The 16,525-nt window shown below is 42.7% G+C and overlaps 1 protein-coding gene across 20 annotated transcripts in view; it reads right to left on the bottom strand.

Annotated features, from left to right (window-relative positions):
- Nucleotides 1–1,624: 1,624 nt before the first annotated feature.
- Carmil1 (capping protein regulator and myosin 1 linker 1) overlaps nt 1,625–16,525 on the bottom strand; it is a 279,258-nt gene continuing 264,357 nt past the window's right edge. For 4 of the 20 annotated variants that reach the window (NM_001191692.2, NM_001440257.1, XM_087590632.1 and 1 more), the window contains 4 exon segments: nt 1,625–2,640; nt 11,525–11,665; nt 13,820–14,032; nt 15,343–15,424. In NM_001191692.2, the coding sequence (NP_001178621.1) occupies nt 2,507–2,640; nt 11,525–11,665; nt 13,820–14,032; nt 15,343–15,424 (570 nt within the window). In that variant the 3' untranslated portion in view covers nt 1,625–2,506. 20 annotated transcript variants of the gene reach the window in all.

Raw genomic sequence — 16,525 nt, 5'->3', positions numbered from 1 at the left:
TGAGATGGGCTGAGCCTACAGATATGCTTCTGAGGATCCTATAAAGAACAGTGCTGGAGGGAATCGGAGGCAGGAAATACCTGTAGCACACATTTATACACTGATGGTCACCACGAAGGAGCCTGGGAAGAAGCAATGGAGACTTGAGAAGGCAGATATTCAGGGCAGGACAGTAGATGGCCTACGAGTAAAGGCTACCCTTTGCATGGCCACCTCAGCCAAGCTGAAAGCCAGCTGCTGGGGGCTGTCAGCCTAGCGTGTCACCATGTTACCTTAGGGGTAATGAGGAGGAGCGGGCTCCTTCTGCCCTACAGAATAGCTAATCTTACTCTCCTATTTCTCTGGGTCCTTGTCTGCCTGCAGTACTCAGTGACGGCTCCTTGCTCTGATCACATCACTGCTTAAAAACTGACAGTGGTTTCTACTGCAGAGGCAAGTGCAGATAGTCACAGCCTGGTCTTCTCCTACACTGAAACCCCAGGCATGTTATGGGCAGCAGGTGTACCTTGCTGGCAAATTTGATCACCGTTGACTTTATGACTGATCACAGCATTTTGTATACTGTCCTACTACTCCCTATGACTCAATCTGAGGCTATATATGTTTTAAGGGAGTGGACAGAGCCACTATGGAACCACCATGGTGCTCTGTTATGTCTGCCTGACTTCTCTGGTCCTCACTCAGAAAGGTGTACCAATTTGCTGTTTTCTTTGTGATGCTGGTCCGAGCCTATGTATGCTTTCTGTGGTCCTTTGTTCTGTTTTCACAAATTCTCTGAAGTTACCTCCCTTCTGCCATGCAGCTGCTTCCTGACTCAAAGGCATGGCTTTCTCTCTTCTCCCTTCTGTGGCAGCTATCTGAGCTTTCCCTTTTAAATGCTAATGAACTTGTCCTCAGTCCTAATTGTCTTCAAATAATAATACAGTATACCTATGAATCAGACACAGTCCATGTACTTAGAAAGGTGTCACTTCAAGGCTTTGTATAATGTCATTTTCTGAGATTTCCAGAACATCTCAAGTTGGGAGGCAGGGAAAATTGACGTCTTCAATAGGACTGATTATTCCAAGTGTGGGCTTAGTTGGACTGTGGTTCTGCTGACTACACCACCAAACAGCCTGCAGGTCCACACCCATTATCCTTCTCCCACTGCAGCACCAACATGGGTCTGGTCATGTCTGCACTGGCCACACATAAATAGAATAGTCATCTGTCTTACCATGAGGTCATATGATGAAATCAAGTGGTAGGAAGCCACTTTCAGGTCAGTCACCCAGGGGTGGTAAAGGGAAGAGGATGAAGCAAACTGACACCACAGAAGCCCCATTTGTGTTGTTGGTCCTCCCCTCCCCCACCATCCTGTAAGCATACTGCCTCAAGCAAGCACCACTCATATGACCTTAAATTCATGGAGCACACAAAGAACTCTGTGACCTTTCAGTAAATTTCATCTGTGTTCCAGTGCAAAGCACAAACTATGGAATTATCAAATTATCTTTACTTTGAAAGTAATAATTTCTAGATTATATGATTATCTGTGGGCTGTATTTATTCTAAATTTTATTAATAAGATACAGGTTCATTGTATAAGTCAATCCTAACAAAAGAACTAGAAGAAGTCAAGTTCCACTTGTAAAATCATTTTATTGGTATAAATATACATATGAATAAAATACTTTCAGCTTGTAATGTAAGTGAATATTTGTGAGATGATTTATAAAGAGTAGTATTTAGATTTTTTTTTACAGGTGCCAAAATTTTCTTTTAAAAACCACACATTAAAAACTAATAAGCAGACAGAAATTAAAGGCCTTCAAAAACATGAATATTCATAAGACCTCATTCCAATCAACTATATACATGAATCTGGGCTTCACACACTCTGTTCTTAGCTGTGCTTGCTGATGGTCTGCAAATATTACCAAACAAGCTTTAAATGTACAATTCTACATGGGGAAGGAAATGTCCCACAAAAGAATGTTAAGAACAGTGCCCAAGATCTAATATATATATAATTTATACAAATTATTTATTAGTGTGCTGTTAATATAATTACAATGTGCAATTGCATACATCAAGAATAAATTGCTATATTGAGTCATGTGTGGGTCTGACACAAACACACCCTGTAGCACTCCAGGAACTCCTGGATAGTTACTTGGGTGTGAGTCCAGTTACTTCATTAATTTCCAAAAACAACTCATCGTGCAGGGCAATGTGTAGCTGCCTTAGAGAAATTCAAGTAGGGCCCATGGAATAATTGCTGGCTTTTTGTTGAAGGCATAAGAAACAATGTTTAGAAATCAAATGCCAAGAAGGGGAGAAGACCAAAAATTTGTTTTAATATAGAGGTATAAGAAAAAGAAGAAAAGGAGAAAAAGAAGAAAGCACCAAGAGAAGAGACAAGAGGCACTGCTCCCAGCTCTGAGGGCCGCAGAGAGAACCCTGCATCTGAGGGCTGCAGAGAGCACCTTGCATGGGAAGGCTTGGGGTGGGCACCATTATATTACACAAAAATAAACTCTTTTTCTGCCTCTTCTCCAGAGTCACTGGATTTGCTCCCCTGGTGACCATCTTTGCCCAAGTTCCGTTGCTTTTGTTCTTGATACTCCTGGGCTGGGCCCCAGCTTCTCCTTGAGACTGAAATCAGAGGGTAAGGAAGAGGAACAGTTTATTGACAAGGCAATTAAAAGTATCTGATGAACAGTTGGGCAAGGGGCGGGGCCATGAGAAATGGGGCTGGGCCTGGTCATGATGGACTACTTCAGTAACAAACCTGCATTAAGCTTCGACACACTCTAGACAGAAATTGAGGACAAACCAATGAAGCCACAGGTAAGTGAACACAAGCAAACAGACATGGGCAAGACCAGTCTATGATGGGGTGAGCCCCGCATAGATGTGAACGAGAACTGGAGGAGGAGATGGTAGGCAAGCAGAGGGAGAAGCTGTCAGGAGTCACCGAGGCTGCTCCGAGCCGGGTGGCCTCCACAGCCAAGACTGCCCTTTTACACAGCACAGAGGATAGGGCACACAGAGGCTTGCAGAGATGCTGGTTGGACTGTGTTCCAATGCCATGCCTTAGACAGAGGGCTGAAGGCTGGTTACTTTCTGTGCCTCAGGCCACCTGACCTGGAATTCACTCCCTACAGATTAAGTCTGTGAAAAGCATTAAATAAAGCCGGTGACAGATTCAACCCTGCAAGTAAAGCACGAATTCCTACTGCTTGTTTCTGACTGGTAACAGGTGATAGGTAATCTGGAAGTGTTCACACAGCAGTGAGGGCTGAGCTTGGTTGGAACTGGGCTGTTGTTATTTATCTAGAACTTTCCGAGTCATGGCTGGTGCTCTTCCCAATTACATAGGTAGGTTTTGTCTGTTTTTCTCTTGAAAGCCCATGTTCATTTTACTTACATCCTGGTTTCTCTGTCATCACTCCTGGGAGAGAGTTGGATCAGAGGCTTAACTCCAGTAATATTTAGTAATATTTAATATTTCTCCTATGTCTATTGCTGAGACGCCATCTGAGCTGAAAATACCAAACCCACGCCACGTGGAAAACTGCTTAAACAAAGGCATAGCTGCTCTGTCACTCAAACCCCAGGAGTCCAAGCAGGAATAGTCTCTGCTCCCGAGAAAGACATCGGACACATGACTCACTCGCTGCTTCTGACTACTTTGATATTTATGCTATATTTTTAAAACTCCTCTTGCTAGGGGTCCTGGGGTTTAAATGATTACATCAAGTTAGTGTTTCAGGAAGGGACAATCAAAACCTATGCACAACTATATCTCTTTCGAATTTAGTTGACACAATCAGATTCTAGCTTTTAACAAAAAGCATCGTGATTTTCAGTTAATAGCATTATATTGAAATCATCAAAATTCCTGAAATGAAGAGGGAGGGCAAACAACTTTTCCATCTCTTGATAAAAACAAGTAACTGAATTATTTTTAAAGATATGACTTGTATGTGTGTACACACGCACACAGGTGCCTATAAAGGCTGGATGTATTGTGAGCCATCTGATCTGGATGCTGGAAAGCAAACTCCTGACTGACTTCTACAATACTGAACCTTCTCTCCAGTCCCTTAAAACTGTGTCTCCTTTTTGACAGTAGCTTTCGGCAAGTTTTCAGAGAGGACTGAGACATTAGAAACAAATAGTTGCTTTTAAATGCCTTTTTCTTTTTGGGAGGGGGAAGAAAAAAAATCTAAATGTACTTGTGTGGTTGGCCCTTTGGAAGCTGTTGACAAGCCAGGTTTGCAGGGAAAAAAAAGATAAATAGGTGTGTCTAAATATTTTGCCCTTCATCAGAAAAGCAATTTGATGTTCATACCCACAGAGTCTTTAAGCTTTCAGCCTGGGTGCATGCTGGGGTCAGAGAAGAAATAAAATTATCCTGAGGACACTTGGCAAGAAATCCAACCTCAAAAGTAGAGGGGACCTATGCTGTCTCGTAGAACTTCTGCATTCAAATTTAACCCAAAACCTTGTTCTTCCATAACAGAGAAATGGGAAGAATGTCTCCAGTGGGAGATTCAAGGGAAAATAATCAGGGAAGGGGGAGCGCATCTGTCTTCAGAGAAAACTCATTTGCTTGAGTCCCTAGATTAAGGTAATCAACCTTCCCATCCTTCACAATACTTTTTAATTTCCCGGAAACACAGTCCAATCCATCTTATATGGAGTGACACAAAAATACTTTTTAAATATGAAGACATTCAGGAACCAAAATTTTATGTCAGGTAAATCCAGAAGTAACCCCATAGATCAGGGCCATACCAGCAAGCATGAATGAAATCTAGAGGGATACATGATGGAAATATTCTTGGAAAAGGCAGCATGTTTCTTTTAACTTCAGCCAGGAACTGACCTTCTAAGTTGATACTGGGCTTCTGTGTCCTCCAGGTTAGGGAATTGGAGGTGGGATGTGGGCCCCAGGGGTGCGGGGGGGGGGCAGCAAAATTTGGCAGTGGGGAGGAAGGGAGAGCAAACATCACCAAGTTAATCCTCTCCATTCTGGTTGCTAACACAATCCCACTTAGCCATAAAAGTAACAACCACAATGGTGACTAAGAGGAAAAATAACAGTTTCAAGAAGGCTATACATTTCACTATGATTAGAACACTGAAAGTACATCCTAGAACAGAGGTGGAGCACAATAGCAGAGCTTGTGTGAGGCCTTGAGTTTGATACTTAGGACCAATGGGTGAAAGTTCATTCTAAACACATTCACCTTCATTGATTAAACTGTGATTGCATGTGAAAAGGGTCCTAGTAGCATCTGGCATGTCCTTCGTATTAGATGCAGGCAAGAAGAACCATAGAACTTGAAGAACTAAGCTCAGCACCCTACTGATCTTCTAATCTATTCAATCCTAATCCTTGATGCAAATAACCTTGTAGAAGGAATGTTCCAGCCCGTAGGGAAGATGTCTATTTAATAGCATGCTATTAAGATGCCAATTGCAGTAGAGTTAAGGATGCTAGGGTGTCCTGAGGTATGAGATATCTATACAGGTAACTATCATCATCCCAGGTACTATTGCTGGATAAAAGATACTCAAGAATGTGAACTGAACGGTAACTTATTAAGTGGAAATACTCCCTTACATATTCAAATCCTGTCTGAGGTGGAGATAAGTGTAGCTGAGAACCTCAAACATAAGGTTTTCTTTTCTTGAAGCTGATTCAACTTTGCATATGTATATATGCAAATTTTAAGCTTTCTGAAATATGCATACAGACTTGGAGCTAAGAGATTCAGATGCAAGCTTAGAAATAATTTTGCCATCATAAACTCAAGGGAGATATATATCTACTAGGATAAAACAGGGCATTGCTTTAAAATAATACTCTGCGGGTGGCCCTGATTTTTAAAATCTTTCTAGCAATAGTTGGAAAAAAATCTCAAGCAACTGCTGACTTTTTCCTGAAAATGTGTTAACTGTTTTGAGACAGAGTTTTATGTTATTCCCAATTCTCTGTGTAGTTGAAAATGACCTTGAACTCTAGACCCTCCTGCCTCTACTCTACCTTCCAAATGCTGGGATTGTAGGTGTGCACCTCTATAGTTTTCTGCTCCTGAAGAAGTCTTACAGGGGGAGTGGGAAGTGGAACCTGGATCTGGAGCCAGGGAAAGAAAGTCGAGCCAGGCACTAGCTCACAGACTGTGAGACCAGGCAAGAGTCTGTGGCTGCAGTTTGGATTCTGGAACCAGCAAAGGATATAGAAAGGGACTCCCAGAATTAGGTCACGACACAAACAAAGCCAAACAATAGCACGGCTATGGCTATTTTCTTCAAGAAAATAGGATAAGTGCTAACAAAAACATCACATCTTATCATCAAAGAGGAAAGAACACGAAATCAGTATCAAAATAGCCACATGATTAAGCCACATCCAGTGTGATTAAATATGCAGCGTGCTTTGAGAACAATAGCTTTCATTTGTTTCATAAACACAAGGCTCGGGAAATTAAGAAGCAGGTTTAGAGTCAATGAGATTGCTCTTAAAAGACTTGAGAGTCCAACCCATGATTCTTTCAGTTGCTCTGTTAAATGTATTAAAATCAAACTAACCAGGAACGATTGAAAAAGCAGAGGCTATGGCGTTCTCAAAGGTGAAGGCAGAGCAAGGAGAATAGGCACTAACAAAACGACACAGTAGACACAAACCACTTTAATTGAAGTACCTGTGAACATTTTGGGGTTCCCTCTTTCAAGAAACAAGGTAGAAAAGCTAATACAAGATGGTCCCATTTTAATCTTACCAAAATTTGACCCAACTCGTCACAAAGAGACTGGTAAACAAACTACTGAGTTCATGGGGAAGTCAGAAATGGACACAGGGCTTCTTCTCACTGCTATCCCCTATTACTCTGTTTTATTGGCTGATAGATGTGGTCGCAGGGGTGGCTTCTTGTGCGCTGTGTGAGTGCTTTCAGGGGTTTCTGGTTTTGCACCAAGGGAACCTTGTCAGTAAGAGTTGTAAATGGATCTAATAGTTGAAAATGTAAATTTCCAGGCTCTAGAGTTCCATGTAACCTCAACTGTGCTTAATAAAAGACTAGAGATTTTGTCCTATGAAATCTCAAAAAATAACTCCTTCATTGTTTATATACGTAGCTGTTCACTGATGTGACTTTCTTATGATTGAAATTAAGAGGTTTTCTTCCTTTCTTTTTTTTGCTAACATAAGACTACATTTCATATAACTCAAAGTATTACCGCAGCTCTGTCATAAAACACATTTCTTACACAGGGAATCAGTTGAAAGTAAAGCCCAGGTATGGAGTGTAGCTGAGCCATATGGAGCCCATTAAGCAGGTGCAAGGTCCTCCATTCTATCCTTAGCACAGCACACACTGACCACGTCCAGTACAAATAAAGGACCAATTAAATTGACTTTCTACAGAACAAATGCTACTTGGACAGAGAGAATGAATGCTCTACCCTTCTATGAGTTATTCTTCTTGCTTTGTGCTGTGGGCTATCCCTTAACTCTGCCTTGTTATCTGGCTATAATATCTGAGCGGCAGGCAAAAGGGTCCTCTGATAACACTGGCTTATAAGCCAGGCCCTGGGTGTTCTTGCTGATGGTGGGTTGGTAGGGACTTTGTGAGTCTTGCATCTGTCCCCAAGCACATTCTCTAAGAGTAAGCTTTCCCTATCATAAGTCATGCTCATCAGCTTCTTTCCAGAATGCTTAGAGAAAATGAAGGTCATGGTGTTCATTACATTGGAATGCTGGGCCTCATGTCTGACCACAGGCATCTAAATGCTTGCACATGGTAACCTCTGATAAAGTTTTATGGGTAGAAAAGAGCCTTACTCCAAGGGCAGACATTCTTTAAGGAGATCTCACATAGCAGAGTATTTTAGTTATATTCTTCTTCTTCCACAATTTGCTACATTTTCCTCTACATGAATTTTGCACTGTGATCATTGGAATGCGTTTTCTCAAAGTCAGCAGCAGTACTGACTGTAAAATTTCCCTCCACAGGGTAACACCAGATGTCTCCCCTTTGTGTCTCTTGGCACAATTCTCATTGGAGGAAAGTTTACCATAGGGCCTAATGGAAGAGAGAGCAGAAAAGTGAGCATGCTGGTATTTCCAATGAACTGTCTCTTAAGGTGGAAAAGCTAAAATGAATTGCCTTTTAAGATGGAAAAGCTAACAGGTAAGGAAAATCATGTATGTGACCCAAGGTCTACCATTTCACTGGGTGCTTTTCATTGATCTTTCCTAACAGTGATATGTCCTATAGGGACATGTTCTTACTTGTTCTATGAAATTCTAGCTTAACTCCAATGAAAACTTAATGAAAAAAAAAAAAAGAAAGAAAGAAGATAGATGATCCCAAATAGAAAAATTAATATTCATGCCCAATAACATTTGAATAGACAAGGTAACTTGAAGCTCCCCATAGTCTAGTTTTAGATTTTGATTTAATATTTGTTTCCCTGTGGAGGGACCATCCTGTTACTGTATAGAGTAAGAATTCAGTCCTCTAAAGGATCTGACCCAGCCCCCACCAACAGCTACTCAATTAAAGCTCGTTTGTTAGTGCCAGTTCGTCAGCTCAGGTCAGCGAGGCATGAAAACCAAAGACTCTAACCATTTGTTGGCTGTGACTTCCTGTACCCAGGTGCATTCACTTCCTCTTCCGCAATGGCGAAGCAGAGTTTTGAAGATCTTTTCCCTCTACTGGAAGGCTTGTCATGATCTGAATGCCTTTTGAAATGATCTCCTCTCTGCACTACTGGGGAAAAGGGATCCATTTTACCCTTTATAGTAGCAAATACATCAATGTGTTGACATCCGTGTTAAAATGATAAATGTTAAAACTTAAAAATCAGCTCATTCACCCCAAGTTAGGATTCAAAGAACTTAAGAGTGCTGGTCCTGGGCAGATAGATCTACTGTTGTCTACAGAATTCATCAGCCAACATTATGGGAATGTGCAAAATGAGGTGCGTTCTGATCCTGCCCCAGAAAGAGTAACAAAAATGCCCCCATATTATCATTTTGATTCCAAGATGGATTAACAAAAAAAAAAAAATCACATTTACTATGAAATAATCTGGGAGAATTCCAGTCATTTACCTGTTTCAGAAATTAGTTGGGCACGCTAATCCAGAGGGAAGCAGAGAACAAGGAAATGAAGTAACCAGCATAAATAACACACAACAGGAAGAGAGAATAGAACGGCTTCTAGAGAGAAAGGCAGAGCTCAGGAGTGGTTGCCATGTCTTCTATCCCACCAATGACCAGCTAGTTCACTGGCTGGCCAGCACCTTACCCCTTCAACATCTTTACACTTGGTGTAGTTTCAGTCTGACATCAGTACAGAGCACCAAGACTGTCAGTAGTTCCTTCTGGATCCAGATAGAAAAGAAAGCTCAGGGAGGGCTCTGCAGTCTCAGTCCACCCCCAGCAGACAAGCAGATAAAGCGTCACTAGCACTTGCTATTGCTGGGAAGGAGGGTCTGATTCAAACACCTATCCTAATACTGGATTCTCCAGGGGCTGGCTCCTCTGTTTGGAGTTCCTCACTTTTCCACAGCAGCTCTGAGCTTGCTAGTGGTATCCTGTGTTACTTGCGTTGTCACCAGAGGTTCCTGACAGTTTTGATTACCTATTGGGTATGTCCAACTTTCTGACACTTGGGAACTATGCAATTCAGTTAAAAACAAAACCACAAACACCTGCTGAAAGTCCAATTGCTAAAAGTAAAATGGTGTTTTGTGTTGAGCTGCAGTCATATTTGCTCTCAGCCAAATTCAGCTGCAGGTGGCTCTTGAGTTATAAAATGGACACTCCCAGGCAGGGATCATTTTCACAAAAATATTCTACTCAGAAATTTACAACTCTCTGGCCCTTACCCACCCTGTTATGTGTAAATTCACGGGCATTTCAATTGGTTTTAATAAGATGAATGTCCCCACACAACACAACCTTTTCCCCCATTTCTCCCCATTAAAATCCTCTCAGGCTTTTTCAAAGGTTTTTGTTTTTTTGTTTTTGTTTTTCTCTAAAAGCTAAGGGGTGAAGATAGAAACTGCAGAAAGGGAAGACAAGAAGGGTGCCAATGGAGAGGCACTGGGTGGGAGACCTGGCTTCGAGGGACTCTTGGGGGCCGTGAGGTTGCTTTGGATGACACTACTAAAGGCTCTTCTCCGTAGAGTGACCCCTTCCAAAGCTCTAGCTGTGATAGCAAGTATAGCATCTATCCCCCTCACTGTGAAATGAGAATGTAAAACCAGCTCCCTTTTTAGCTTCTGTGACAAAAGCAGTTTCCCAGCTTCTGTCCAATCCTCACCTTCATGTGCCTCTAAACATAGGAGAGAGAGAGACTTCCACCTATCAAAAAATTTGCAGAGTGGAGACAGAAGAGCAAACAGCATTATTTACTTTTCTATTAGATTCCTAAGCCACAAGGATAATAGGCAACTGCCTTCCATTAACCCGGCCTAAGACTATTACCAAGAGAAGAAAAACGAGCTACCAGAGCCAGAGAGATGACAGAATCCTAAAGTACCAAACTAAACATGACGTTAGCAATGCAGACCAAACCACAGCAAGGATCAGGACATGGGGATTAATTGCTTTTTTATAGTGCATATCTGGTTTAGAGACAGCATTGTAGGACACTTTACCCAAAAGCCAACTGTGCATTTGAAATAACAAAGAAAGGCCAAGCATGGTGACTCACTCCTGTAATGCCAGCACTTGAGAGGCTAAGGCAAGAGACTCACCATGAATTTGATTGAAGCCAGCCTGAGTTAGAGTGAATTTCAGGCCAGCCACAACATGATGAGACCTCTGCTTCAAAAAACAAACAAACAAACAAACAAACGACCCTAACAAAAATATGTAAAATAAAAAGTAAATAAATAAAATAAGCAGTAGAAATGAAAGAAACAACATACACGTTACAGTTACCCCAGTCTCTCCTACCCCACTCAGTCTGTTTTGGGGGGCTACGGGGACTAGCATGCAAATCAAAGGAAAACACCATTCCCACCTCAGTGATACTGAGTGTACAGTGATCCTCTGGGAGTGTCTGTCTACACAGGGCCCACACTTCTAAAAAGGTAGAACATTTACTCATGACCCAGAGAGTCCAGTGAACCTTGAGGTTCCACAGGGCAGATGGTGTGCTTCTGAGCCATGGCAAAGTTAATGTACTACAGCTGCCCTTCAACTGTGACAGTGGTGATATACTTAGAAATAATGGGATCTAGAAACTTATCCATGAGCCCTAACATGCTTTGGGCCAGAGGAGAAGTATCTAGCAATTACTCCTGTAGAGAAGGTGGGTCTCTGGCTAGGTGGCTCAGCTGTTCTTTACATGAAGTCCTAATAGAATGACAATTCATGAGCCCTGCTGGTTCCCATTGTTAAATCCAAGGCATGCTGACTTGAACTTCAAGATACCGCCTAGGACTGGGACTAACTATTTCCTTTTGAAATGACACTCTTTGGGGAGAATAAAAGGAAAAATGTTCTTACCTTCCTGGGAGAAGGTCCTAGGACTGGACTGTGAGCTGCTCTGGTCATCACGCTCTTTGTCCAAGGAGACTTTTTTGAGGATGGGTGGAAGAAGGGCAACTTTAGGGGAACTAGGACCAGATGGAGAGTCTGGGGTATCTTCTACAGGAGTACAAAGACACAAAACAAACTGGTCTACAATTTGTATTCCAACACACATGTACATACATACACATATGTACATGTTTCTGCATACATGGAACCCAGTGCTTTAGGACAAATTTGAAATCATGGATTTTTGGACCCATCAAGGACTTTGGTTTCTGGACTACAAGAAGACTAAATTGTCTCCTGGGCTAAAAACGTGTAGACATGCAGGATTAGAATTCTCCATTCTTATTTGAAAGCCAGCATCACTTCACCATATAGGCCAGGTAAATTCTTATATACACATGACTCATAAAAAAAGAAAAGTTATCATAGACTGGTCCCAGCCAAAGACCGCTTCTGTATTTCTGCTAAGTGAAGTAATTAGAATTCATGAACAATAAAGAAAAAGCAGTGACAATTATGAAAAGTTGAAATACATACAGATCTGAATCTATGCTGCAAATATTCAATGAGCTAATATTTGACAATGAGTGAACCATAGGTTCCTTCTGCCTCAGACATAAAGTTGTTGATTGTCTTAAAACATGCACTGTATGTAACACAATGCCTTTATCAGTTTTCAGAGCTAGTAAGTCACAACACACATGTACACACATACACATATATATGTTTCTGCATATGTGGAATCCAGTGCTTTAGGAGTAATTTGAAATCATGGACTTTTGGGCCCATCAAGGACTTTGGTTTCTGGACCCTTAAAGAGACTAAATGATCTCCTGGGCTAAGAAGGTGTAGACAGCCAGGATTAGAATTCTAGGTTCTTTCTATGTGAAAGGACTTAAAGAACTATGCTTTCTCTGCTCCATTAGCATGTGGGATTTTCAAGGCAGTGTGTCCACCTACACATGTGTAGAAGATAGCGCAGGCTCTCTTTGGCCTTACATCCCCACTTCTAGTCTCAGATGTAAAGCTATGACAAGACCTGGAGACCCAATAATCCCTCAGAATCCTGAAGAAGAGCTACCCAGAAGACAGACTTGAAACAATGCTGACTCATAAAGCACCCATGAGTTGGTGAGTAACGGCTCCTGGTGTACCGTGTACTGTGTGATAAATGGCACAGCCGAAAGGGAACGTTCACAACAATGGAGAGTCTCCAGGAAGTAGGCTAGATGTTACGGGCTGCTCCCTTTACTTCAGATAAGATATACATGCAGCCCCGAAAACCACCAAGCCTTCTGCTGGCAAACTCCTGCTTTCCAGGAATTTAGTCTGTTTGTGACATGTTTCATTCTGTAGACTAGACTGATCTGGGATTCACTATGCAGCCCAGGCTAACTTCAAACTCAGCAATTCTCCTGCCTTAGCTTCTCAATTGAGAATGCAGAGGAAGATGACGACAATTTGAAGAAGATGGTGAAGGTCTACCTGTTTCTTAGGTTTTCTGGGGAAATTATAGAGAAGAGGAGGGGAGCACATCATATTTCATCACATTACTGATTCAACTTTGGAGGGTTTGAAAATTTTTTACAGTATTTTTTAAGAAGTCCTGATACATAACTTTTTTTTTTTTTGCATAAAATAGTTAAGGCAGACTTCAACCCCTTCCTAATATTTTAAAGTTTCTTCTATAAGACTTTCTACATCAGCAAACACCTTTGTAACTGGCCAGAGGATTAACCTCTTGGGTAGCCCTGGCTGTACTTAGCACATGGCCACATCAACAATGCACCTAGAGAACACTCACGCCATCTGAGGAAATCTTATTTTCAAAACAGGCCCACAGTTTGCCAAAGTCTGTTCTAAACTTCTGATATGTTGGCAGCTATGATGTACAGCCACACAAGCCTGCGCTGATCTCATTGGCAGCCTTTGTTTGCATTCTGCATTGTTTGAATACCCTGGGGGATGATTTCAGAAGCAATGGTCAGCATACCCTGGGTGGTTTTCCTGACACCAGGGAAGTCTTGGGTCCCATCCCTCATATACGGTGGGCCTTGGTGTTGAATCTGTTAGTCCTCACCAGTTCCCAGGTCCTTCAGGTTTCAAGTGTTACCCAATTCCAGTTTCCTATTCTCTACCCATTTCCGCCCCCCACCTCCAGCCCCTCCAAGGTGTCTACCACATTTCACCTACTCTTGCAGGCCATCGGTGGATGCAGCCAGACCATATCCAGTCTGACTCCCAGACTACTGATGCCCTTACCAGGTTTGGAGGCAGTTCTTGGCTTCTGAGGGATAGACGGCCGGGCTGCAGGGCTGGGCTTAGGGGACTGAAGGAGGGGCTTCGGGCTGGTGGGCATGCTGGAGGAGTTTCGGGACCTGCAGCCTCCATCCACCCTGGGTTCAGCTTTGGCATTCTTTTCTGGTGTTCCCAAACCAAAGCGGGCCTCTGGAAGACCTGGTTGCAGTTTAGGCACTAAAATGAGACGTGATCCAAAACACATTTTGAACATCAAAGGTCAAGAAAGCAATCATTTAAATATAGCTCTGGTATTGACTCTGGTTAGCATCCCTCATCAGGGATCTTCAGAACAAAAGTATCCATGAATGGGTTTTTAAGTCAAACACTAGTGAAAGGCTGACTTTCTTCATAGAAACATGATGACTTGATAGCATGTCTCAGAAGGGTCTCACTGGTTCAGAGACTGCCAGGTAGAAGGCAGAGCTTACAGAGGGGCAGAGCTGGGGAAAGGATTCCTATAACGGCCTCAGTCGTCCTTCCTGTCTGTAGAACCTGCTGGGCTCATCACCCATTCTGAGACCACCCACTTCAATTTCTCTGTGAAGGGCTTGCTTTAAATAAACGGCTTCAACAGTTTGTTTTTCTCCACTGAATTCTTTCCTTCTGGAAGACAAGAACTGAGGGATGCTTGCAGCCAGATGTCATTTTTTTAAAATGCTGTACTGTGCAGTTCTAATTTCATATGCAAGTAAAGGTGATTCTTCAGAAGTTTGAAGCCTTTGGGTCTTTCTGATATCTGACTGCCGGGACAGGCACAACAACAGGAAATGCCTCAGTTCTGATCAGCAACCAACCCATTAGGGATCTGGGTACAAGTTGAAGGAAGGGTTAGGACCTGATCTCAGGCTTAATAGAGAAAACGGTTCCAGAAATGTCACCTTATCCTTCCCTACAGTTGCTGTCTGCAGTTAACATGCAGCTGTCAAGACCGGTAAGCATTCTAAGAGGACTTACAAGTTACCTCTAGTTTCCATCCAGTGAAGCTTATCTCTATCTACTATACCTAAAACCCCAGGGGAGCAAAGCCTGGGGGACTCCATCCACACCGGAGTTACAGGAGAAAAGTATTTCCTCCTGGCAAACAAAACCCCGGCCCTCCCTCCATACTCCATGCACAAAGCTTACTGCTCAAAACATCACACCTCATCCCTTCAGAATGCCCACAATTTAGGAATTTGTTAAAAAAAACAAAATGGTGTGTGTGTGTGTGTGTGTGTGTGTCTGTGTGTGTGTGTGTGTTTGTGTATTAATCTGAATTTCCTACATCTGGGAAATCAGAAAAAAAAAATGTTCCCTAAGAAGATGTCTACAGAGACAGGAGTAACACCCCAGGAGGACCCAGGATGGGAAGGAGCTGGTGTTTTAGGTTAGAGGGGAGAACACTGAGGCTTGCTCTTGTATTTGTATTCTTCCAGTCACAGGTGAGTCCCAAAATCAGAAGGTGAATGGTTCTCCTCAGGGGATGTATCAATATTTCTGCTTACCTGTTGCCCCTCCATCTAATCGCTCTGTGTTGCTCATGACTGGGCTGGAGGGATCCTGGGAGATGACATCGTTGCCAAGCTTCTAAAAAAATCAAGACACCCCCCCCCCCAGTACATTTGAAATATAATGGGAAAGAATCAGTAAAGCAGATAATGAATAACAACAGATAATGGCTCCTGCACTCTCTCACTATGGAAGGGACCATCACTGAAGAGCACGAGGGCTTGCAGTACCCACAAGATCCACACGAGGGGTCACAATCTAGAAAGATAGAGAATCCCAGGTTTCCTGGCCAGGAGGAAATCTACTTCTTTGTATGTCTGTATTTGCTTTTGTTTGTTTTAAGATTGGATTCCAGCCTTGTAGCCTAGGTTACTCTAGAATTCATTATACGCAGTCCAGGCTGGCCTCAAATTTATGATCCTTCAATCTTATCTTCCCAAATGCGGGATCTTTAGCCATAAGCTTTTAGGAAATCTAGTTTTAAAAGCAACAGAGATGCCACAGAGGCAGCTCAGGAGATAAAGGTGCTTTCTGCCAAGGCAAAGACCTGTGTTAAGGTGACAGAAGGACTGACTCCTGCATGTTTTCCTTTAACTTCATCACATGCACCGTGGCACATACATACCACATGCAAACATATACACATGAAATACATAAAGATTTAAACACAATTGAAGCTTTTCCACCCTTGGTGTAGCACGCAGGCTTAAGGGCCTTCAGTATGCTTGATCTCCCTTGTCACTAAAGCAGAACCTTAGGACATAGAGTTGCCAGTAGGCGACAAATGCAGATGACAGGGCTCTAGTGATGGAAACGAAACCCAGGGCCTGACACGTGAGACAAACACACAACACCTAGATATACCTCAGCTCCCAATGGGATTTTTAAGAACCTGCTGGAGAGAGGAGTTTGGGATAGCCTAGGAGGGGCAGGCTGCAGCAGTCTGAGGGTATGAGCTGAAACTGGAGAAGGAAAAGCAGCTCCCCCCCCCCCCCCCCCGCATAGGGCAGAAGGCCATGTTAAAGCCAGGCTGAAATAAGGGGTGGAACCAAAGGCCCAGCATTTGCATAAAATCCAAGAATCCCATAAGGATGACCTGCATGATCAGGTCATATAACCCCAAAATGTGGGGTGCTGGTTCCTGCCTAGAGTTTCACCAGTGGGAAGGCTGAAATAAGA

The sequence above is a fragment of the Rattus norvegicus genome, chromosome 17, assembly GCF_021556685.1.
Source record: "Rattus norvegicus strain SHRSP/BbbUtx chromosome 17, alternate assembly SHRSP_T2T, whole genome shotgun sequence".
Taxonomy (NCBI): domain Eukaryota; kingdom Metazoa; phylum Chordata; class Mammalia; order Rodentia; family Muridae; genus Rattus; species Rattus norvegicus.
Note: the sequence above shows the minus strand (reverse complement) of the source record. Positions and strands in the feature narration are given on the sequence as shown.